The sequence below is a fragment of the Hyperolius riggenbachi genome, chromosome 1, assembly GCF_040937935.1.
Source record: "Hyperolius riggenbachi isolate aHypRig1 chromosome 1, aHypRig1.pri, whole genome shotgun sequence".
NCBI classification, from domain to species: Eukaryota; Metazoa; Chordata; class Amphibia; order Anura; family Hyperoliidae; genus Hyperolius; species Hyperolius riggenbachi.
The window spans coordinates 534,046,569-534,070,354 of record NC_090646.1 but is presented as its reverse complement, the minus strand read 5'-3'; the positions used below and the strand labels follow the sequence as shown (position 1 = coordinate 534,070,354).

Below are 23,786 nucleotides of genomic sequence, written 5' to 3'. Positions count from 1 at the left end.
AGACACATGGAGATATGCCCATCCATCGGACCACGAGTATACTTTCTACTCCCCAACCCATAAGACTTTCTCCAGGATAGATCTATTCCTTATGCACAATCGACTCACTTCCAGAATGACAACAGCATCTATTGAAGATCTAATTATATCTGACCATTCACCAATTCTATTAGAATTGGAGGACTCATATCCCAGAGGTTGGGATATCATGTGGCGTTTCCCAGCAGCTCTATATGGCAATGAAGAGTTTGAAAGCAAATTAAAATTGTGGTGGCAGGAATACACTATGGAGAATGAGTTACATACTGGAGATCCGGTTCTTTTCTGGGAAACGGGAAAAGCGGTGATAAGGGGCAGGATTATCTCATACGTATCTGGAGCAAAAAAGCAAGCACACAGAAAGTATACACAAGAACTAATTAAAATAAGGGAAGCATATACCAAATTTAAACAATCTCCGTCGGAGGAAAACAGGGAGAAATGGCAAGAGGCAAAGCTTAAAGGGGATATATGGCTCAAGCTGCAAATTGAACTACAAAAGCCGTACACGAATCTCACCTTTCATAAATATGGCGAAAAGGCGGGAAAATTGTTAGCAAACATGGCAAAGTCAAAAGGGAAACCCCAGCAGGCCATGCAATTAAAAAATAAAACAGGGGAACTTTACTCAAATCCCAAGATCATTAATAATATTTTTAAAGATTTCTATGAGAAGCTATATTCCTCAAATCATCTAAACTCCTCAAGATTGGAGGCCGCCATTGCCAATCTCCCAGTTGGAAAACTGACGGAAGACCAACTAGCTAGCCTTAATGCCGAGATAGGAGTGGGGGAGGTCAGGGAAGCGATCACTGGCTTGTCAAACCAAAAATCTCCAGGACCTGATGGGTACTCTGCTGAGTTTTTTAAAATCTTAAAACAGGCCGTAGGCGACCATCTTACCAAATTATATAACCATATAATGAAAAATGCGCAATACCCTGAAACAGGAAAGACGGCATATATTAAATTGCTTCCAAAAGAGGGGAAAGATATGTGTGAGGCGGCTTCCTATAGGCCTATCTCTCTTATTAATCAAGATGTCAAGATATTATCAAAAATTCTGGCAGACAGATTATCTCTTCTGATGCCGTGGCTTATTCACCCAAATCAAGTGGGGTTCATACGTGGAAGGTCAGGGGTCACCAATATAAGAAATCTCCTAACAATATTAGAACACGTACGTGCATATCCTAAGTCATATAAAACAGCAGCTGTCCTTGTGCTGGACGCTGAAAAAGCTTTCGACAGTGTGAAGTGGGATTGGATGTTTGGGGTTCTGCAGAAAATGGGTTTCAATGGCCCCTTCCTACAAGCAGTACAATCTATGTACCTGGGACCCAAAGCCAGAATAATGACACATGGTTTTCTCTCAGAATCTCTCATGATGCGCAGAGGAGTAAGGCAAAGATGCCCATTATCCCCCTTACTGTTTAATTTAGCCCTAGAACCATTGGCTGCTCTCTTAAGAAAGCACATTCGGGGAATCCAAGTGGGAGAAGTGGAAACCCAGCAATCACTCTTTGCGGACGACATACTCCTCTTTATAGAAAACCCACTGACCCAAGTGCCCCAAATATTTAAAATACTAACAGAATTCTCATACCTATCAGGGCTAAAAATTAATAGAGATAAAAGTGAAATAATGTCCCTCTCAAGGTTAGCTGACACTAGATCATGGCCCGCCTTAGGACTGCGGGTAGCCCGTACACAGGTGCAATATCTGGGAATGAAAATTCCCAGGGATCCCACCCAAATTTATACCCTAAATTATACACCCCTGTTTAAACAACTTAAGGAACAATTAGACAGATGGGATAAACTTCCAATAGGCCTAGCAGGAAGGGCAGCTCTCATAAAAATGACCACCATGGGAAGACTGCTTTATCCCATGCAAACAATCCCACTCGTTATCCGGCACAAGGACACACAGTTACTGGAATCTTCCTTCAACAAATTTCTCTGGCAGGGCAAAAAGCCCCGTATTGCATTAAAAAAGCTCCAAATGACAAAACTTCTAGGGGGACTGAACATGCCAAACATAAGACAATACACTTTAGCGGCACTACTAAGGCACGTACAAGATTGGGTAAAAGGAGCTAGCAAATATTCAAACCTAACACTGGAGGCGGAAATTGCAAAGCCATGGTCGCTCCTGGGTCTTCTACACTCAAAATTGACTGAAATACCTGTCAGACTCAAACAAAATATAATTTTTAAAGACACTATCCTGACATGGAGGGCAGTTAGGAAAAACTGGGTCTCCATTGCTTAATCTCCAAGTATATGCCTATATGGGGGAACCCTCACTTCCCAGTAAGAACCACACAACAGTTCTTTGCAAATTGGGACCAGAAAGGAATCAGCAAACTGGGCAACCTCCTACATCTGGATACTGGCAAGTGGATGACCTTTGAGGAAGTAAAAAGGACATATATGATCCCTAAAGGGGACGTCCTCCCATATTTACAAATTCAATCTTTTGTGAGATCACATATTGCCAGTATATCAGATGTGGCATTGCCAGATGAATTTGACAGAATGCTGAACCCAGGGGGGCCTCTAAAAACATTATCGGAATTAGTGCAGTGCCTAGCGGGTACAGAGGGCTCTAAATTAACATACCTTAGCTTCAAAGCATGGAGGAAAGACTTCCAAGATGAGGACTTAGAGAAGAGTATAATACAAGGTCTTACTGAGTTTAGATCCCATATTATAAATGAGCAACATAGAACCTCCCACCTCCTGTTTCTTCATAGAGCGAAATACGCTTTTAATATTAAATATACTCACCCACCAGAGCATTACACTCCTGAGTGCCCCAAATGCTCAGAGCCAAACGCTAACCTAACATGCTACATGATAGACCATTATTGGGACAAGGTAATGGAATATGCAAATAAATTATGTAAAAAAAAAGGTCTGTAAAGACCACATGCTATGTTTATTTCACAGCCACAAAATACAAACTGGAAATAGCCAAGAGATCCCCTCAGCGCTCTTTCATATCATATTAGCCACGGCCAAGCGGGTTATCTTCCTAACATGGATCCAACCGCATGCCCCCACTATAAACATGCTACGGAAGGAACTTTTATCCCTCTTTATTCTGGAAAAGTTACAGGTATCCCAAAACGTGGAAAAAAGAGCTAAAAGCTTTTTCAGGACCTGGAGAAATTATATACTGGACACTTTCTCACCGGCGGAAATAAACGAACTGATGGGGAAATTTGTACTTACCTCATGGTATTGCCTGGAAGACATTGGTGCATCATTGGGACCACTTAAATATCACCCCTCAAAAATAGGGGTCAGCGGACAAGAGCCAACGGCTTAAAATAATCTGTTATAAGACAAACTGGTGTAGCTTATTGAAAACAAGTTGTGTGCTGAGAGGCTGGGGTATTCTGTTGGGGGTTGGGTTGTTGGGAAAAGGGGGGAGGCAAGGGGAGGGAGGAAGGGACCAGTAGGCCCGGTTTACGACGGAATTGCAACTCATGTATTACCTGTATGTAATATCTTTGCACTGTGTGATGATGTATGTAGACCTAGGTCTGCACAAGGGTGGAAAATGAAAAATGCAAATAAAATATATTTGAAAAAAAAAAATCATTATTTCTCAGTTTTCGGCCATTATAGTGTTAAAATAGAACATTCTACTGTGGATAAAACCCACACATTTTATTTGTTCATTTGTCCCAGCTTTTGCAACATTTAAAGTATTTCACTAGTACAATGTATAGTGCCAATATTTTATTTGGAAATAAAGGTGCATTTTTTCAGTTTTGCGTTCATCACTAATTACAAGCCCGTAAATTTAAAAATAACAGTAATATACCCTCTTGACATACATATTAAAAAGTTCACCCCCGAAGGTAACTATTTATGCATTTTTTAATGTCATTTTTTTTATTTCTATACAAAAAAATGTTTGGGTACTATGGAAGAGTGTGGGAGGGAAGCAGTTAATTCTAAATGTAAGGGTTGCTATTTTTATTAAATGTACTTCGATGTAATTTCACTATTTGGCCCCAAGATGGTCATGCACATTATTTACTATTCACGCACGTAAGTACGTGAATAGGAAATAATGCATGGCACTGTAAGTCCGGAAGATACAATGACACAGGCATATAATAGATGCCAGCGTGCATTCCCATTCATCTCCCCATTAACAGGCGGTGACGGGAGCGCATGCAGCAGGGAGTGGTGGCCACCCAGCGCTGAAGTCGACTATTCACGGCCCTGGGTCTTCAACTGAAGTTTTCCCAGGCTGTGATTATACTGCACCTGGTGCACTAAGTGGTTAAACCAGGGAGGAGAGGAAGCAAGCTGTGTTGCAATTCCAAACACATCTGACCCTTGCAACAAGTATTCTGCGCAACACTTGGCTTCTATAAACAACTTATATTCACTTACTGATTGCTAATAGAATTTGCTTTCCTTAATTCTGGGTTTAGTTGGGCATTAAATATTCCATTAGACTGTGTGTAGTCGTATTTGCTCACAGTGTGGTCCAGTGCCTTCAGCAGGGGAGGATTACAAGTACCCAGAAAAGAGTTACATTCCCTACAGTTCTCCCATGCATAAATCATTCCCATGATTACTTAAGTGACTAAATAGGCCAGTTAATTCTATCTGTTGCCGAAGTTAGAGACTCAAGTCAGATGAGTGTATTTTATACTCAGTTTAAACATATAAGAGATCAAAGCTTGCTTTAATCTCAGAGTGTAATCATGATGAAATGCTCTTTCATCTGGCAACATTCATTTTATAGTCAATACAGGCCTTCTGTAATTTGCCCATGTATGAAAAAGCTTGAGCGGCAACGTGATAAAATCTGTTGACTTTATAGAAATTTCCATGTTATTTTGAATATTCTCAGTGCGTAAAACACAGCCTTCCGCAGATAAACCCCATTTATACCTGCAGATGTAATGCATAAAGAGTAATTGTGTTGATTTAATCAGTAAAATATGCTAGCACATGCTATTAACATTCCTGAAGAGGAGTGAATAGTTCGAAGTCGGTAATTAGGCTCTCCCATGTGGTTTAAGGCAGAACTCTGCTGTTGATAAGAACAAGGCAATTGCTTCAGTTTCTCTCTACATTGCAGGGCAAAGCCTCCTTCCAGATGTAAAATATCCACATATAAATGACTTAGTCAATGTTTACCCATTGTAAAATCTTTCCTCTCCCCGATTTACATTCTGAGATTTATCACGTGATGACATTTTTACGGCTGGCAGGTGATGTCATTGGAAGAAGATGGTGCTTGCATTTTTGGCAGCTGTAAACAGCTATTTCCCACAATGCAACAAGGTTTAAAGACCGGAAACTGCCAGAAACATGGTCCTCACAGTTTCCTGTGGGAGGGGTTTCACCACAATATCAGCCATACAGAGCCCCCTGATGATCCGTTTGTGAAAAAGAATAGATTTATCATGTAAAAGGGGGTATCAGTTACTGATTGGGATAATGTTCAATGGTTGGTCACGGTTTCTCTTTAAGGGGCCAGAGACTGTTGGCACTGAAGTGGTTAACAGAGACTATTATATGGGAGTGTTGGCGTTTGTTGTTAGTCAACGGATTAGACCAGGTGTGGAAAATGAGTAACAAGCAGCTCCTCTGTGCAGTTAGTTGCATGTGTTGAAAGGTGGTATGTTTCTGGGCAGTCCATACTCCACAAACAGTGCAGTCTATTTGGAAGATTCGTAACTGAATAAACATTGAAATGGAAAGATACTTTGTAGTAATTTTAAATTATGAGTCTTGTGCTTGTTTATGTGCACTGACTGCACCCTATGCACTCTGATGTCCCTGAGGATTGCATCACTCCGCATTGCCAGTAACACGACTGAAATTGCGCAAGTGGAAACCAGGCATTCATTTGTATTGCAGTTCCTTGAAATAATTTCCCTGGAATTCAGCTTTTAAAGTGTACCTGAACGCAGTGTTTTGTTACAAGCAAAATATATAGGCATTTATGAGTGTCACCGATATGAATCCATAGATAGTTTTTGTTTGCGAATATTCAGCTGTTTTCATTAGGACTCCATCTCATTTACTGCCAAATCCCTGCATGAATCTCTATAAAGTTGACAACTCACAGACTGCCTTTGCTGTGTCCCTGCTCAGGGCATAAACAGAAGATAAGACTTTTTAGTGTTTGAAGCAGCTGCCATTTGTCACTCAGGAACCATCAGCTCTGCAGTTAAGGTATCTTACAGAATTTCCAAAAAGCAAGAGCCCCTGTACAAATCAACAGTAGATTCTGCAGCTCTGGTCAGCAAGGTGAGATGACACTGGGTACCAGTGAAACAATGTTATTTAGGTATGTAGAATATGGCTGTGATGCACTCAGATGAAGGAAAGTTAAAGAAAACCTGAAATGAAAATGTAAAAGTCAAAATAAACATAAACATGTCATACTTACCTCCCGTGTAGTCTACTCATCAATCTCTTTCTCCTCTCCCACGTCCTGTTTGTCCACTGTGGTCAATGGAATTCTCTGTCCTCCGCTTTGAAAATTGCCATTACTCCATAACAGCTTCCTGGTTAGCACACTGGGTTAAACTGTGATATCGCCCAATACAGCCATAGGGGAAAAATGGACATTACCTGCATATCAGTTATTGGGGTAAAAAGGTGCCCAGATATGTATAGAACTTAGAAACAATGATAAAATTCAAAAGAAATGAGTTGGCTTACCATAAGAACGACAATCTCTTGGAACAGAGAAATGTATTAACGCACATCCTGTGCTTTAATAAATTTCTCTGTCCCAAGAGATTGTCATTCTTATGGTAAGCCAACTCGTTTCTTTTGAATTTTATCATTGTTTTTAACCGAGGTTCATACATATCTGGGCGCCTTTTTACCCCAATTACTGAGCGTTACCTCCTCACGCTGTGGTGAGAGGGGTCCGACCTGGCCTCACATGGTGGACACCATAGTGAGAGCCAGCCTTTTACCTACAACCAGAGAGCAACCAGTCCCAGTCCGGCTTTGACACCCCGAGTGGAGTCGGGCTCATTGTCTCCACCTGCCCTAAGTGTTTGGTGGCCCCCTGCAACCTACCTTTGTGGTAAGTATTTTTATACAATTGCTTTCCTCACACATTTTTGAACTTACTATGCTATTTGGGCTCCCGTGTTTGTTTTTTGTTCCTTTTCTTTAGGGTGTCGCTACACCCCACACCATCTTGCATATCAGTTGTCCTTTTAGTTATAACCATGGGCGTCCACACGTTGGGCACAATGGGGCACTTGCCCCCCCCCCCCCCCGGCCACCAGAGCCACCCCCCTCCCTTCCCGGCCGTCCCCGCTGCCTAAGGCAGAACAGCAAGCCCAGCATCAGACCTCCGATCAGCCGGCAACCAGTGAGTGCGGGCGCTAGGACCTCATGGTGTCCGTGACACCACTTCCGTATATGCAGCTCGGTGTTTATGGAGTACCGTGTGCCTGCTCTCACTGGTCGCCAGCTGCTTCTGAGGTCTGAAGCTCACACTGGGCTGCCTGCTGTGACATGGTGAGTGGGGGGGGGGGGGCAGCACCTGGTGAGTGGGGGGGGGGCGGCACCTGTCACTACCTGAACTGGGGGTCTGTTTTACTACCTGAACTGGGGGTCCGTTTTACTACCTGAACTGGGGGTCCCTGTCACTACCTGAACTGGGGGTCCCTGTCACTACCTGAACTGGGGGTCCTTGTCACTACCTGAACTGGGGGTCCCTGTCACTACCTGAACTGGGGGTCCCTGTCACTACCTGAACTGGGTGTCCCTGTCACTACCTGAACTGGGGGTCCCTGTCACTACCTGAACTGGGGGTCCCTGTCACTACCTGAACTGGGGACTCCTGTCACTATCTAAACTGGGGGGCACTTGTCACTATCTAAACTGGGGGCACCTGTGTCGGAGGCGCTCGCAATGTAATTCTTTCTATAGTCCTAGTCTAATGTCCCACGATTGCGAAGTTCATGTAAATTTGGCTCCACCCGGGACCACACCCACATCCTGGACCATGGCCATGCCCATTTTTTTAGATATAGGTCAGTTCAGACAAAACCTTGACAGAACTGGAAGGAATCATTGTAAGAAGAAAATGGTGAGCGTCTGAGAGGAACTGACAGCGATGTATGTAATAATTATTTGCAGGAGCATCATGTGTTTATTTTAAATAATTGTACTCGTTTCAGGTTCACTTTAAACAAACCACTGGGTGTGTAAATAAGGAAGGGAAATGGGCATTTATTTACTTGTACAACATACCATACTCAGAGGAGATACTATTTCCAGTATGCAGTATGACAAATGTAAGCATGGAGCTGTAGTTTAAGTTCTGGCTATTTCACCTGTGCAGTGCCAATTGAAAATAAACACAAAGGTGTGTATATAATTTACAAAAGGGTTCTGGAGATGTGACCATGCTCCTTTTAACTGACATTTCAAATGAACTCCAAATTACAGGTACTTTTATCTTACTAAGGCTTCCTGATTTTGTTTGCTGCAGTAAGGACATAAGTCAACCATTTGCCACGGAAGAGATCCCTTATCTGACCAGAGCTAGCAAAATGTCTTTCATTTACTGGTACAATTTACCATGTGCAGAGGTTTAGCGTCCCTGGACTGAAATCAAATAGTTGCAAGGATTGTCAGCGCTCTTTACTGCACACACTTTATTGTGCCAGTTTCCACAATGTAGTCCAACAGTTGTTTCGGAGGCCACGCAGGGTCCCCCTTTATCAAGGCATGTGGTAACAAGTGTGTGCTGTAAAGAGTGGTGCGCTGACAATCCTTGCAACTTGTATTTATCGTTGTGGCACCGCCTATGCCATTTTGTCAAGCACCCAAGAGTAATTGAAGGTGTGCCAGCTTACTCTAGGAACACTGAAAATCACATAGGCGTACTATACAGTAGTTAGTTTGGTTGGAAAGAAAAAGACAACCGTCCATCAAATCCAACCAGAAATCAATATCATTTATATGCTGGCGCTTTCTAAATCAATAATACTAATAATTTGTAATTATTCAGTAAATAACTTGTGCCTGGAAATTGGAAACCTATAGCTTGACTGACTTGAGTTAATAGCAGCACCTTGAAAAACACTAGTCTCTGCCTGTAAAAACTTGCTTATCTTTTGTGTTATCACAGCAGGAGATATAGAAACACCTTCTGGCAGTTCATTATTTAAACTGAGAGTAACTGAGAGAGTACTGAGAGTAACTGAAAGAGTACCGAGAGTAAAACACACTAACTTTTTAGGGGAAGAAAAAGCCTATTTAAAGAAGAAAAAATAACAATGAATAAAATTGCTTGTTTTTTTCTTTAAATAAGAAAAATTGGATATCCTGAATAATTTAGTGCATTCTACTATTTGTCACTACAGTGCCTATATACCTAATATTCCAGGTTGGAATGTAAGGGAGGGAACAAATGTATTTCAATATAAATTGCAATCACTGATATAACATAGGGATCACTTTTTATTGAGTTGTTTTGGGGGGTATCTTTATTAAATAAAGCTTTGAATCTATCCACATAAGGAAGGGAAACATGCATTTTGTAAAGTGACCCTTCCCAGGATTTGTATGCACAGTGCTATACAGACCACACTGCTGCTGTGTTGGCAATGCTGCTGGAGAGGCACTCTGACTTTGCTTCGGATGTTACGTCTGGGTTCTGAAGAGCGCTTTATAGAAGCATTTGTTTGGCGTACATGATGCTCAGCCTACGCTATAAGCCTGGACTTCACCATTCTTTCTTTACTAATATGCACTTTCATGTTCAAAGCAAAGTCAGTATTTATTCTTCAGTGCTGTTCCATTTTCTCTGCACTGCTAGCAGTGACTGCTCCCCTTTGCATTTCAATTACTTGTTTGCCCAAAAGCTCTAAAAGGGCTTAAGCCAAAGATATACATTTATATATTTTTCATTATCCATGGGCAAGAGCTGAACGACACACCCTCCCAATCAAATGTATGAAGTAGCCTCAGGCTGCTAAACCTGTAAAATATAATTCAAAGAGAAATATGCATTAGGCCATCAAACATGATGTGCTAAATGCATCACAGAAATGATGTTGAAGATTTTCCTTGTAGAGTGCTGTTTATGTTGCTATGGATGATAGGATTCACATCTTTCAAGATTCCCTGTTGTCTTTGGTTGTAGACTGGCGCTACGTGCTGACTTTTCTGCAACTTTCCAAGCAGGGATGGCCTCAGGTGTAATGACGCACTGCGCAGGGTCCTCCTCTGGTGTCCCCTCCCACTGTGCAAGCATAAACTACCAATGCACAGTGCCTTCTGCAGGAAATACAGGAGATATATTAAAATACTATTTCATCCCCTTTCATGCCTGTATTGTTTCAGAATCTCGATGTGCTCACTCAGTCATCTCTACATGAGTCTCATGTGAACAGAGGGATTTGACAGAGAGTGCTGAAGGCTTCTTCCCAATATATGCACTCACATGCATGTTTTTAGTGATTGTGCTGTTTATGTGCTTGTAAAATGGCATAGGAAAGTGATTTGCCGTGAGAATCCTTTTGATTTGTGCTTGTGTTTTTCAGTCTACTGCATGCTGCATTTCTGTCTGCTTCCGTGCACTAGCCCTGCTGCATGTAATTACTGGAGGCTGAAGGCGTACTCTGAGTTTTTCTGTTTAGTGTGCATTATGTTTGCTTTTTCTAATGGAAAAGAGTTCTCTTTCTCTGACTCTTAAAGCGATATAAAACCATGACATAATATTCAATAAAAACATGTTTTCCTACTTTTTATATGCCATACAGTTATCACGTTTGCTTTTGTGCATAAGTATTGCTATTCATTTAGAAATTACACGTTCCCAAAGTACACTTTTTTGCTCTGAGAGCTGACTTTGCATTTTATGCATAACTGTTTTATTCATCTTGTAATATAAGCAGAAATGCTTTCTAAGTGTCTGACTGTGTTCAAGAGAGTCTGCAGTGTCAGAGAAGTGTTTACTTAAAGAGAACCCGAGGTGGGTTTTACAAATCCTATTAGCACACAGAGGCTGGTTCTGCATATAATGCCCAGCCTCTGTTGCTATATTATCTCCCCCCAGGCCCCCCTGCGCTCTGCTGTGCCCCCCCCAAAGTAAGCCGCCATGCTAGCGACACGCAGCGTGTCGCCAGCAGGCTGTTTACATGTACACCATCACTCTCCGCCGCTCCCCCGCCTCCTCTATATCGCCGCTCCCCGCCCGCGTCCTTCCCTCCAATTAGCTGGGAGGGAAGGGACGAGGGCGGGAAGTGGCGGAGAGTGACAGTGTACATGTAAATAGCCTGCTGGCGACACGCTGCGTGTTGCTAGCATGGCGGTTTACTTTAAAGGGGATAATATAGCAACAGAGGCTGGGCATTGTATGCAGAACCAGCCTCTGTGTGCTAATAGGAGTTGTAAAACCCACCTCGGGTTTTCTTTAATTGTATCAAGTGAGGAATGTAAACGCAAGATAACATAATCTCCGGTTCGGATGCGTCCAGCTTTCCCAGCAGGGAGCTTGGGAGTCCTGTGTTTAACCCTTTTAATGCTGTTCTAATAAAAAAAATGGTGATGGTATATAATATGCTGTAAATAATCTTTTAGAGCAAAGAAGAAATGCTGGGTTTCATTCCGCTTTAATGCTGCCATACATTTACAGAAGAGCAGTAACAGGCAGCAGGCATTACATCTTAGCTAAACTTCAACTCCATCCAAATCTTTCTTTCTTTTTTTTTTTTTTCTTTAGTTTTTTTATTATTATTTTTTTTTAAATAAATAAAAAAATATATACGGTACATAGGGTGGGGAAAATTAGCAGTTGGAATGGTTGGAAATTCCAATTTCTGATTCCAGTTTTTCTAGTTTCCGATTTTCCAATTTCTGAGGAGTATTTTATCTGTCATATTTTGCATCACACAATGCAAAAAGAAAGGAAAAAAAAAACAAAACGGAAAATGAAACAACGGAATCATACAATTACTTTGGTAATCCGATTTGTGCAGAAAAATTCTGCATTCTCCGATTGGCCCAGTGCATCCGAGTTCTGTGATTGGGCTAAAATTACGCAACTGTGGTAAATCGGATTTTCCCGGAATTTCGATTTCTGTTTTCCGATTGAGCAGCCCTAGTTAGGAGTCAGTTTCCTGAGACCCATATGGACCCACATTTACTGATTGTTGCTGATAATTGCGGGTGACAGACACTGTATGAAGTGCAAAGAGCCTGATCTGTACTAGTGAATGGACTGGGGGATGGAGGGTGGCAGTAAAGTGGCTCTAAGCAGTAGTGGCTTGAGTCATTCGTTAAGTGATCCAGTACAGAGGCTCCCTAAAGAACATTGGGAGACACCCACATGGATTGTAAATTTGCACCACCATGAACAATATGTGGTATTTTTTCCCTAAATGAATTCTATATAGATCAGATGTAAAACAGATAATGGCTTCAATTCATCAAAGGCCGTTTGATAACAAAAAGCAAGTTGTTAAAACACCGCATTCGGTATTTTAGACTTGTGTGTGCTCATTCATCAATATTTTCACGTGTGGTAGATGTTCGGTAAGTTACCGAAGTGGTAACAGCAGTTCTGTGTTTTCACGCAGTTCTTCATGCAGTGAGGGCATTACAACAGGAAAGAGGCATCCCGACATCCCTTTAGATGTGAATGTTATACCGCTGCTGCTTGCTCTGAATCTGCTCTTTATCTATCCTATTAGTCGTAACATGTTATTTACTTGCCACAGTTGGATGAACTGCCAAGAAACATTACACATGCCCAGCTTAGGTCATTTCCCCAGCAGCTCCTACTAGCATCTCTGCATGTTCAATCAGGCGTTCAAAGGGTTTCTCTACCGAAGGGTGCCAGGAAAACATCTTTTGCCACTTTCTCTCTGCTCGCTGCCTGGTTGGTCTAAAACCTCCTTCCACCTGAGAAGCCTGCGCCACCTATCAGCGGCACTTGCAGGAGACAGGGGCTCCTTCTATTTGCTCCCTGCTCTTGTTAATCATGGGGACATCCACACAGAAGGCATTCGAAGCTTTGTACCGCCAGAGGAGAGCTGGAGGTAATCACCGAAAGTGTTACTGAATGCTGTAACATTGATCAATTGACATTTACTGACATGTGGTGTTATGTACAGCACAAGTCGGTAATTTATCTTACTGCTCGGTTATTTCAGCTTTTCATGCGGTAACTGCTTTGATGAATTGACAAGTGCTTGGTAAAGTCAGCTGTTTTCAGCATTACTGAATGCAGTAATGCTTGATGAATTGAAGCCTATGTGAGATAATTTGTGAGAAGAATTTTGTGAATCGATCCCATTATATCTCTATACATGTCGTGCGTACGATGAATACCGTTGAGGCCTCTTTCACTGTGGTATGCTACCCTGCCGCTCCCCCATCACAGTGGCCATTAGTCTGTGTGAGACTGGCCACACTAACCGCAGTACGACATCATTCGGTGGAAATGGTTCTGATGATTCAGAGGTGACGCAGACTCTGCAGTGCGTTGCTGAGTGGGACCGTGTGGCAGGCATTTGCGTTGGAGTCGATGGCACCGCAACAATCAGTTTAGATTGTTGCATTGGCAGTACAGCATGCATGCGCCATTCGACCGAAAAACAGTGACAAACTTGCTGTGCAGCAGGGAGCAGTGTTCAGGGGGCGGAGCTATGCATATTACACTGTTGGCGCACTCTGCCGAAGGGTAATTGCAAGGGGAAATGGTGCTTTGTGATTGGACTGCCCCGGGCTCTTATGCCGCAGGACAATCACACCACACCATATGTGAAATAGCCTATTATCTTTCAGCGTCGTACTGCAGATCACGTAAGCCATTTACTCATAGTAGAGAGTTTGAGCACTAGCACAGTCCATTGTTCTCCCTCTTTACCCCTCATTACCCCTCCCGATCTGTGCCATGAAGTCACTCCCCCTCCATAGCAACAGAACGCTGGGGGCCAGCCAGGCGTCTGTACAGCCTTTGACCCTAAACTGTGACCTGATGGATCAAGTCCCAATACCTGCAAGTGACATGTGTGTGTGTGCATGCATTTATATTTTTCCCCACTTTTGTATATAACCTCATATATGATTACAATATTGATTGAGGCTAATATTAAAGCTTCTGCTAAGAACCATTCAAAAGTACAGTCATAAATTCTTAGTTATTATTTCAATTTACTTATTTCGTTTTTCACTCTCTAAATATAACACCGCACATTTGCCAGAAAATGACATTTTTTATTAGTTTACACAACATTGATTCTGCTGTGAATCATAAAAGATGGTCTTTAGCCAAAGAAATGGATAGTAGTTTTCATTTTCTTTTTTCTGTGAGCAGCAGTTTCCTGTGTTCTCATGAAAATCAATTTTCTTCAATTCTTTCCTTATAGTAAGTTCGTGAACACCGATGTTATCAAGTGCAAATGATGCATGCGGCTTCTGAGCTGTCCCTGTCAGGTTCTGTGTCTGCTATTTTTCTGTGTTAATACCGAGCGGTGTGGCACTAAACTCTAAGGTTGCAATTGTTCTACATTTTCTTCTGTTTGTAAACTACCTATGTTTTAAAGACTTTAGGAATCCCTTTTTTAGCCTCTTACAATCCTTGTGAGTTTTGACAACTTTTTGATTCTTTTTTTCTTTTTTCAACAGAATCTTGTTGTTTAGAACCAATGACCAAAACTCATTACTTTTTAAGTAAAGTAAAATGAGTTAATCCGACACTTGAACTGACTAAAGGCCTAGTTCATGCTACGAATCACAAGTGCAATCACAAGCGCTAAGTGCTCTTCTGAGCAAATTTGTTAGGCAATTCCTGGCATTTTCAGAGTGATTTCTGTTTTTTTTTTGCAAGCAGTTTTGTATGCGTTTTCGTTTTTGCGATTTTGTGTGTGCACACAAACAGGAAATGCACTCTGACCCGGAACTGAATGTCTCTTAATCACTTCAGCCTGTAGGTTGTTTTCACCTTAAGAACGGAAGCATTTGCCAATAACTTTATCACTACTTATTCCACTACTTACCACTACTTATTCACCACAGATTAGGCTTTTTGGGAATGATACTTGTTTTCAGCAATTACTTTATTTACTATGCATTTTATAAGGAAATACAAGGAAAAAATGAAAACCATTCCCAATTTCTCCAATTCTATCCCCGATAGTTTTAATGAATGAACAATGCTACTATAGATAAAACCCACACATTTTATTTGCCCATTTGTCCTGTCTATCATAATATTTAAATGATTTTCCTAGTACAGTGTATTGGGACAATATAGTATTTGGAAATTAAGATGTATTTTTTCATGTTTGTACCTTATCAATAATTACAAGTCCTTAATTGCTAAAATAACCGTAATAAACCTTCGTGGCATACATATTAAAAAAGCTCAAAGGTTAATATTTTAATTTTTTTTACAACTGACATTTTTTGACATTTTTTTTTCTTTTATCCGGTGTTTGTTGTTAATACTTTTTTTTTTTTTTTTACTTTAATTTTACTTTTTGGCCACTAGATGGCACTATATTGGAAGTTACCAGGAAGTGTTCAATCTTTTTTTATTGCACTTTCTACTTTCACGAATAAACATGCCTTGTAATGCGATGCATGTTTATTCATTCATAGGCACTGTGATTGGCCCAGGGAACACATGTCCCCCTTTCACCAATCGCTGGAATGTAATTCCCACCGTGGACAAGCAGCAGGAGCTAGTGCATGTGCCGCAGCAATACTGGATGTGTATATGCGTTCAGATATGCTACCGCAACGTCTATCGATAGGATAAAGTGATTAAAGCAAATTTAGTTTAAAAATGTTCACAAAATCGCTGTTCAAAGTTCTGTTAAAGCTATTTGCAATTTTTCATATACCTTGCATTGAAGCGCAATCACCCAAGAAGTGGTGCAGGACCTGCATTTGCAATAAAAGTTCATTGCTGATGTGTGCACACTCACATAGGATTGCATTTCACAAGTACTTTTACAGCATTTTTAGAAACACTAGTGATTAAAAAACAAAAACAAACAAAAAACAAAACAAAAAAAACCCCTCCAAAATGCTCATAGTGTGAATCAGCCCTGAAGAGTATTACAAGGATTACAGTAGTACAATAGTCAACTTCCAGTACTAGATGTTCACTTCTAACTCATATGTTCAGTAAAGATATAGCAATATTAAATGTTCTGGAAGTTATTTGTAAAAAAAAGTAAATGAAAAAAAAAAAATAATAATGATTATTATTATAGTGTTAGATGACGATAAAACCTTGATCAAAATGAGAAAATCCAAACTTTCCTCACAACTGTATTAAAAAATGCCCATGGTATAATTAATACATAGAATCACAAAGCATCCAAAAATGTTAGACTAGATTTATTGGCTTACTGGTAGGGACATTAGATCATATGACTACAGCAGAATCTATCTATCTATCTATCTATCTATCTATCTATCTATCTATCTATCTATCTATCTATCTTATGTATGACTGTGGTAGGAGTTAGATTTTGAGCTGTGAGGGATAGTTAGTAGCATGATGACTATATTGATATTGATATTAAGTGCCGCAGGATATGGCAGTGCTACATAAATAATAATAAAAGTTAACACATTAATTTAAACAGTTAATCAACTAAGCATTTTGCCATTTTCTTTGGACTAAACCATTTTTCCACTTTTGTTCTCCATGTTCGCTTTTTTCAGTCTTATTCTTACACCACATATTGTCCTTTCTGCAAACGTTATCCTTTGTGCTTTCAGTAATTCCATGTCAATCTTCACAATGACAAGCAAGGTTGCAGAATCTTATCTATGGATTTGTTCATTTACCTCACAAGTGAAGTCTATTCTGTGTATTTCAGTCAGAGCAGAATAGCCACTAGTGCACTGAATGGCCATTGAAGATAATATGAGGGATATTTTATTTTCTGTCTTCAAGGCTTGCTGCATAAAGTAAGCTAAGGGTCAGATTGTCTTGAGATTTAAAAGCAGTATCTATTCTCTTTCCTTTCCTTTCTTTTACTATTTTGTTTTAAGCTTGGAGAATTGCTTTTTTGTCTTGTATCTTAAAGAGTATCGTCTCTAATTAAACGTTATACTATACGGTGTTAATATTCAAACTATTTTGCAGGATGATCTTATTAAAATTAAGTTTTGTAAGCATTATCCAAATGATAAAAACACTGTTAATGCAAGTCATATATTAAGGGCAAGTGAGTACAAATGTGTAAGCAGCCCCACTGACTTACTGTACAGCACTTTTCTGCTGTTTAGTTGTGTAAACAGGACAGGTTGGTAACTTGGCCACAAGATGTCCTTAGTTTACTTCATCTCTATCCCTTATTGTCTTTACAGGAGGTTCTTGTAACCAGAATTCTAGTTGCACTTTGCCCCTTCCTATCTAATCTGCCTGGCCAACCCCAAGAGCAGGAGGGGGGTTATAGCATATCTTAGTGGAGATAGTGAATCACTTGTGAAGGTTTAATTCCTCCTCTGTGAAGCAAGCAGAGCCATCACATGATCTCCCAGAGTGCTCTGGGGAAGAAGACTGCATGACATCACAGCCTAGGCTAAACATTACTGTGAGGGCAGGGGTTATATATCAATATACAGCAATATATAGGTATAAGAAGCATTTATGTCACAGGAAAAGGCACAGCACTGAAACCGCATTAGTCCGAGTAATGAATGATCTACTTACTGCAAGGGACAAGGGTGATTGCTCAATTCTGATTCTTCTTGACTTGTCAGCAGCATTTGATACTGTGGACCATGAAATACTAATCCAGCGACTGAAGAATTACTGTGGCCTAAGGGGTACTGTTCTTAGCTGGTTTCAGACCTTCCTATCGGGCAGGACACAGCAAGTATGTCTGGGCACACACTACTCTAATCCAGTGCCACTTGCCTATGGAGTTCCACAGGGTTCTGTACTATCACCATTACTCTTTGCAGTCTACATGCTCCCACTGGACAAAATAATCCAGAGCTATGGTTTAGGATACCATTGTTATGCAGATGACACACAACTGTATCTGTCCTTCAAGCCTGGCACCCAAGACCCATCAGCATCCATAAATGCGTGTCTAGTGGATTTACAAAATTGGATGAACACCAGCTGGCTGAGGCTGAACTCTGACAAAACAGAGGTGTTGGTGGTAGGTGGTCCACACATGATGGATAAAGTTCAAAACGCTCACCACCTCAAACTAGCAATTGGGGGAGATACTGTACAGTATAAAGACTCTGTGCGAAACCTTGGGGTGATCCTGGATGGAAATCTAAAACTGAGACAGCAGGTATCAGCTGTCGTCAAGTCTTCCTTCTTCCATCTAAGAAATATAGCGAAAATAAAACACCTTATCCCAGCTGAAGACCTACCTGCCCTGGTTCACGCATTTGTATCCTCCCGCCTAGACTACTGCAACGCCCTGTTAATCGGATCTACAGATAAGGTTCTGCGCCCCTTACAGCTAGTACAGAATGCTGCAGCCAGACTCCTAGCCAATGCCCCCCGCAGCTCACACATCACCCCAGTACTGCAAACTCTTCACTGGTTGCCAGTAAAATGGAGAATCAATTTTAAGATCTGCCTGCTGACATTCAAGGCTCTACACCACATGGGACCCAAATACATAGCGGATCTATTGGAACTTTATGCCCCTCCACGCACCCTCCGCTCTGCCAACAAGATGAAGCTGGTTATTCCCAGGATACACTTAACATTTGGTGCTCGGGCCTTTTCCTATGCAGCCCCTACTCTATGGAACTCACTTCCACAATCAGTACGAGAGGCTCCTTCTCTGGACAGCTTTAAAAAAAGGCTAAAAACTCACCTCTTTTCCCTAGCCTTTGAGACTGCATAATGCAGGGTCACAGCGCTTTGAGTCCCCAGGGAGAAAAGCGCTATATAAATATTATTGTTATTGTTATTGTTGTTAAACCAGGATAATGAAAGTAAAAATGGCTATCCTATTCCTAAATAATTTATTTTGTTCAACTATATGTCTTTTGATGTTAATTTAGAATTTGGCCAATTCACACCCAATGAAGTGCCTCCAGATTTGTAAGACCTGAGATTTGTATTCATGCAGTGCTTTTCTATGAGACCATTTACATACATAGCGTGAAGTGTGCAATGCTGACACACTACTGCGCGCATTTCTTTCAAAAACGGGAAAATGGCAAAGGACAAACTTCCATTAGCTATATTTAACTTATCAAAGACTCCTTGCCATATCTTATCAGGCTAAAAAAATTGAGTTCCTTGATTATGTGGAGTTGCGAGGTGGAAAAAGCTTTAGCTTTAGAATCTGTGCACCCATCAAACTGCCATGATGCGGGTATGTAATGTAATACTGCCTGCTTGCCTGTTAGTTTGATGCATGGCTTGTGTCGTCTCTCTACTCCCAGTGCTGTGTGTATGTGTTTGTTGTGATGGCCATAATTACTTTTCCTAGAGATCATGGAGCCTTTATGCCGTTCTTCCAAGCAGTGCACCACACAAACCACTGCGTTCTACAGAAATGGCTGTGATGAAATGTTCTTATAGGGCTCGGAAGAACAAAATCAATGATAAATGAGAGCTAATACTGACTTCTGTTTTTAGTCCCTTGGATGACTTAGGTACACTTTGACCTTGCGATTTAGTGGACTACTTGCACTCAATACATAGTGATGAAATAAGACAATTATAATACTGTTTAGGGGACTAGCAGGTAAGGGCTAACTATAACATAAGTCGCAGGCACTTTGTCTACCATGTACAAGCAAAGGTACAGGTGGGATTTCATACAGTTTGCAATGTAAATGGACACTTTTGTCTATTCTGATCTTTGCTGCTTGACACAACTACCCCAATTCTCCCTCCTCAGTTTCTGCTCCACACTGGCAAGCTGTTCACTTGCTGTCAGTTACCTAGAGCAGAATTTCTCAACATTCTAGAAGGTGTTGTTTGCCAAGTTCTGTGCATAACATCACCTCAAGCCTTGCTTCATGCATGTTTATTTCCTAGAAGTATTCTGTAATTGTCTGTAAAGGCTATTTAAGCATTTGTTTATGTTTTTAATTAATTCGCTTACTTCTTCATGGTTATTCATATATAATTTCTCAGTTTATACCCCCCCCAAATAAAAAATTCAAAAAAAAATCACTGCAATAGACCAATTATAAGAAATGTAAGTACCACCTGAGCTTAGCCCATATACCCCTAGGAGTACACGTACCATGTGTTGAGAAGTTTATCTTATAAAGCTCTCCCTATTCTCTATTCTGAAGTCCGTACACTTCCTCACTAGTGTCCAGGTATCACAACTACAAGTTCTGCTCTGGAACAAGCTTCTTATGTCCTCCTCTTTGTTCAGCTCCTCACTTTTCAATTCTCCGGACTTCTCACAAGCTTGTTTTTTTTCCTCTATAATTCCCTTCCCTATATTCTCCTGCACACACATAATACTCTCCTCATGTAAATCCAAAGACATTCTTTTCAGCCATTGAGAAGGCTGTTTTTTGTAGCAACATCACAGGAATTACAGCTCTACCTCTACCCATGTTTCTCCTGATACTTTAAAAATGTTTCTTGTAATTGTAAAGACTGTCCGTGTTAGTTACTATCAAGCTTGTGTTGTATACCACCTTTGTATTCTCCACCCATTTTTGTATCCTACTTGAAAGAGTGCAATAAATAATGTTCCTACATTTCACCTAGTAGCAGCTGTCCCCTTCTCTGTGGAAATCCACGTTTGTCTGTTCTCATCCTCATCAGCTGGTGAAATAATTCATCTCTCTTACACATATATTTTGTAACTGCTCATGTGTATTTCAGATTTGCTTTAATTGTGAACACCATAATTATTTTACTGACACTGCCTTAATAGCTACGTTAGAGCAGTGCTGTACATGTGATTATACAGGACAGTTTCTGTTTAATAGCATTAAAGGACAACTGAAGTGAGAGGTATATTAAAGCTGCAATATGTCTTTCCATTTTAAGCAATACCAGTTGCCTGGCTTTCCTGCTGATCCTCTGCCGCTAATACTTTTAGCCACAGACCCTGAATAAGCATGCAGCAGATCACGTGTTTCTGTCATTTTTGTGAGATCTGACAAGATTAGCTGCATATTTGTTTCTGTTGTGATTCAGACACTACCGCAGCCAAATGGATCAGCAGGGCTGCCAGGCAACTGTCATTGCTTAAGTGACTTGCATTAGCATAATTAATCAATGCCATGTAGGTAAAACACACTCATTTGGTACTCTCTGAACTAGCTGTTGCATTGTTTCTTGATATTTTTCTTATGGTCGTTATTGTGTGTATGATGAAAAGTGCCTGATTAGCATTTGCATTGTTACTTAACAGGTGAGAAACTGGAGCAGTTCCTGCGCTCTCTGAACAGCAGCAAGCCTCTCTACCTTGGGCAGACAGGGCTGGGGAATATCGAAGAACTTGGAAAGCTTGGACTTGAGCCTGGAGAAAATTTCTGCATGGGAGGTCCAGGAATGATCTTTAGTCGAGAGGTATTGCGAAGAATGGTGCCACACATTGGTGAATGCCTACGAGAAATGTACACCACACATGAGGATGTGGAAGTAGGGAGGTGTGTACGGCGGTTTGGTGGAACTCAGTGCGTCTGGTCCTATGAGGTGAGTCCATATTGTCATACTTGGCATAGATATTTCTTAATATTGGTCTTTGATTTTTACACACACACACCCCTTTTATTATGTGACCTCATAGTTATCATTGTTTTCATACAGAGATATCGGGGATGGCTTCCTACAGTGGAAGTGTTAAGGAAAAACTGTAGAGCATAAGTCATTCAGCAAACCTAGACTGAGATTTTTTTTTTTAAACATATTTGCTAGATTCGTTTTCAAAGTTAACCACCGTAGCCTGGGTTATATCTGGTTGTAGCAAGGATTACTGAAAGGATTGGGAATACATGCTTGTTCCATAGCAGGCACATGCATGCACAGCATTTTTAATAAAGTCAAGGTAGCCTGAACTTATTACTACAAAGTTCTCAATGTATGTTTGCAAATGACTGCAGTAGTACAGCCCTTAGCTTTCAGCAGCCGCACTGTGCTCTTATATGACCCAAGCAAGAATTGAAGACTTTTGTCATCTAATAGCGGATCATTTTGTGAAATTCAGAAATTTGCTAAATCATCTATTTTCTTCACCTTTAACTTGAAATCATGATCATTGTATGCATTGGGATATTATGAATCTGCTTTGTATAGTTTAGAAGCAATATATGTGGCTATATGTGCACTGGTTATGGCTTTTTTGTAAGGATGAACATAGATATGAGAAAAAAATAAGATTTTTATTTAGTGCATTCTTTTTACAAAACTTACGTACTGTAAACATTGAAGTAAATTACGTAAAACATATCAAATGTAAAGAAAACGTATCTGTGTAAAAATATGTTTGGCAAAAAAAAGGTTGGATGTCTAGAAAAAAGTAACTAGAAAGCCTGGGGGGCCTTTCACACCGGAGCAGTGCGTATTCTTACCACACCCCATCGTCGGGCAATGAAAGTCTATGGAGATCTTCCTACTGCCACAGTACAACGCGACGCAACAGAAGTCACGTTTTCACCGCATATCTGACGCTGGTCCAGCTCTACGTTACCTTGCGGCAATCTGCATTGGCAATCAATCAAGAAAAAAATAGTGTGTTTGGCACAACCCGATATATAACAAATGAGTGGAGGTTACTACTTTGGCAAATGTCCTTCCATCCCCCTGCAGCCTTGAATCTGCGTCTGACACTCTTGTCACTCAGACGTGAGCACTGCTCAAACAAGAAAATCCGCAACAGCAATCCAGCTTACAAGAAAAAAGCGTGCATCTTCCGTCCTGTGCAGATTTATTTGCATGTCGTGACCATATTCTCCATATCGGGCATTACAGTGACGCGAAACGGCCGTCGCCCCACCGCTCACTGCCTAAACACCCACCTCCTACACCAAGTCTCCCTGCACCAGCCAGGACATGTAAGAGATGCTTGGCATCACCTGTATTACACGTTTGGAATGGAAATGATGTCCTGTAATGCCTGATATGGAGAATATTGTGCACGCTTTTTTCTTTTTTCTTGTAAGCTGGATGGCAATCTGCATTGGCCCAGAAGTAATTTAAGTCTATGGCGATGTGAGTATTCTTAAACACTTTGTCGCTGCACGCATGCATGGAAGCGTAATTTTACAGTATGCTTCCATGAACTTGCACATACCCCGCAAGCGCACGTCACTTCCTGCTTGGCTGGAGGCCTGACAGGGAGCACCACCTACTAACGCAGTGTTTCCTGAAGGCCTGTTTCTGGCGATGCGGTGCGGTGGAAGTGACGCACTGCATTGCTGCCACCAGTTTAGAATGTGAAACCGGCCTTACTGTTTTTTAAACCCCGCCTCGTCATGAAGTTTCCTACCTCGTGGCCTGAATGCATACCGGTATATATTACAGTATTCTGTATCATGCGCTGTCCAACATTATCCAGTTAGTTACTGTGGCTAGATCTAAATAAAAATCAAAGGGCAGATGCTATCCTAGTTAGACTGGCTGCTGTCTTTAGTGCATAATACAGGGGAGATAGTTGACAGAGGAAGTACCTTTGAAAACTGAATTAACCTTTTCAATAAATATAATTTTTGTAGCAAGATTTGGCGCTTTTAACAATGACACATTACCAGCATTACAGTTAAGCCCCGTACGCACACTCAACAGCGGTCTCTCA

The 23,786-nt window shown here is 41.0% G+C and overlaps 1 protein-coding gene across 1 annotated transcript in view; it reads left to right on the top strand.

Annotated features, from left to right (window-relative positions):
* The window catches only part of CHSY3 (chondroitin sulfate synthase 3), a 480,130-nt gene that overhangs the window by 62,256 nt on the left and 394,088 nt on the right, over positions 1-23,786 (top strand). Inside the window, exon 2 of the mRNA XM_068246633.1 lies at positions 21,405-21,688. Within this exon, the coding sequence (XP_068102734.1) occupies positions 21,405-21,688 (284 nt within the window). The remainder of the gene's footprint in view (positions 1-21,404; positions 21,689-23,786) is intronic.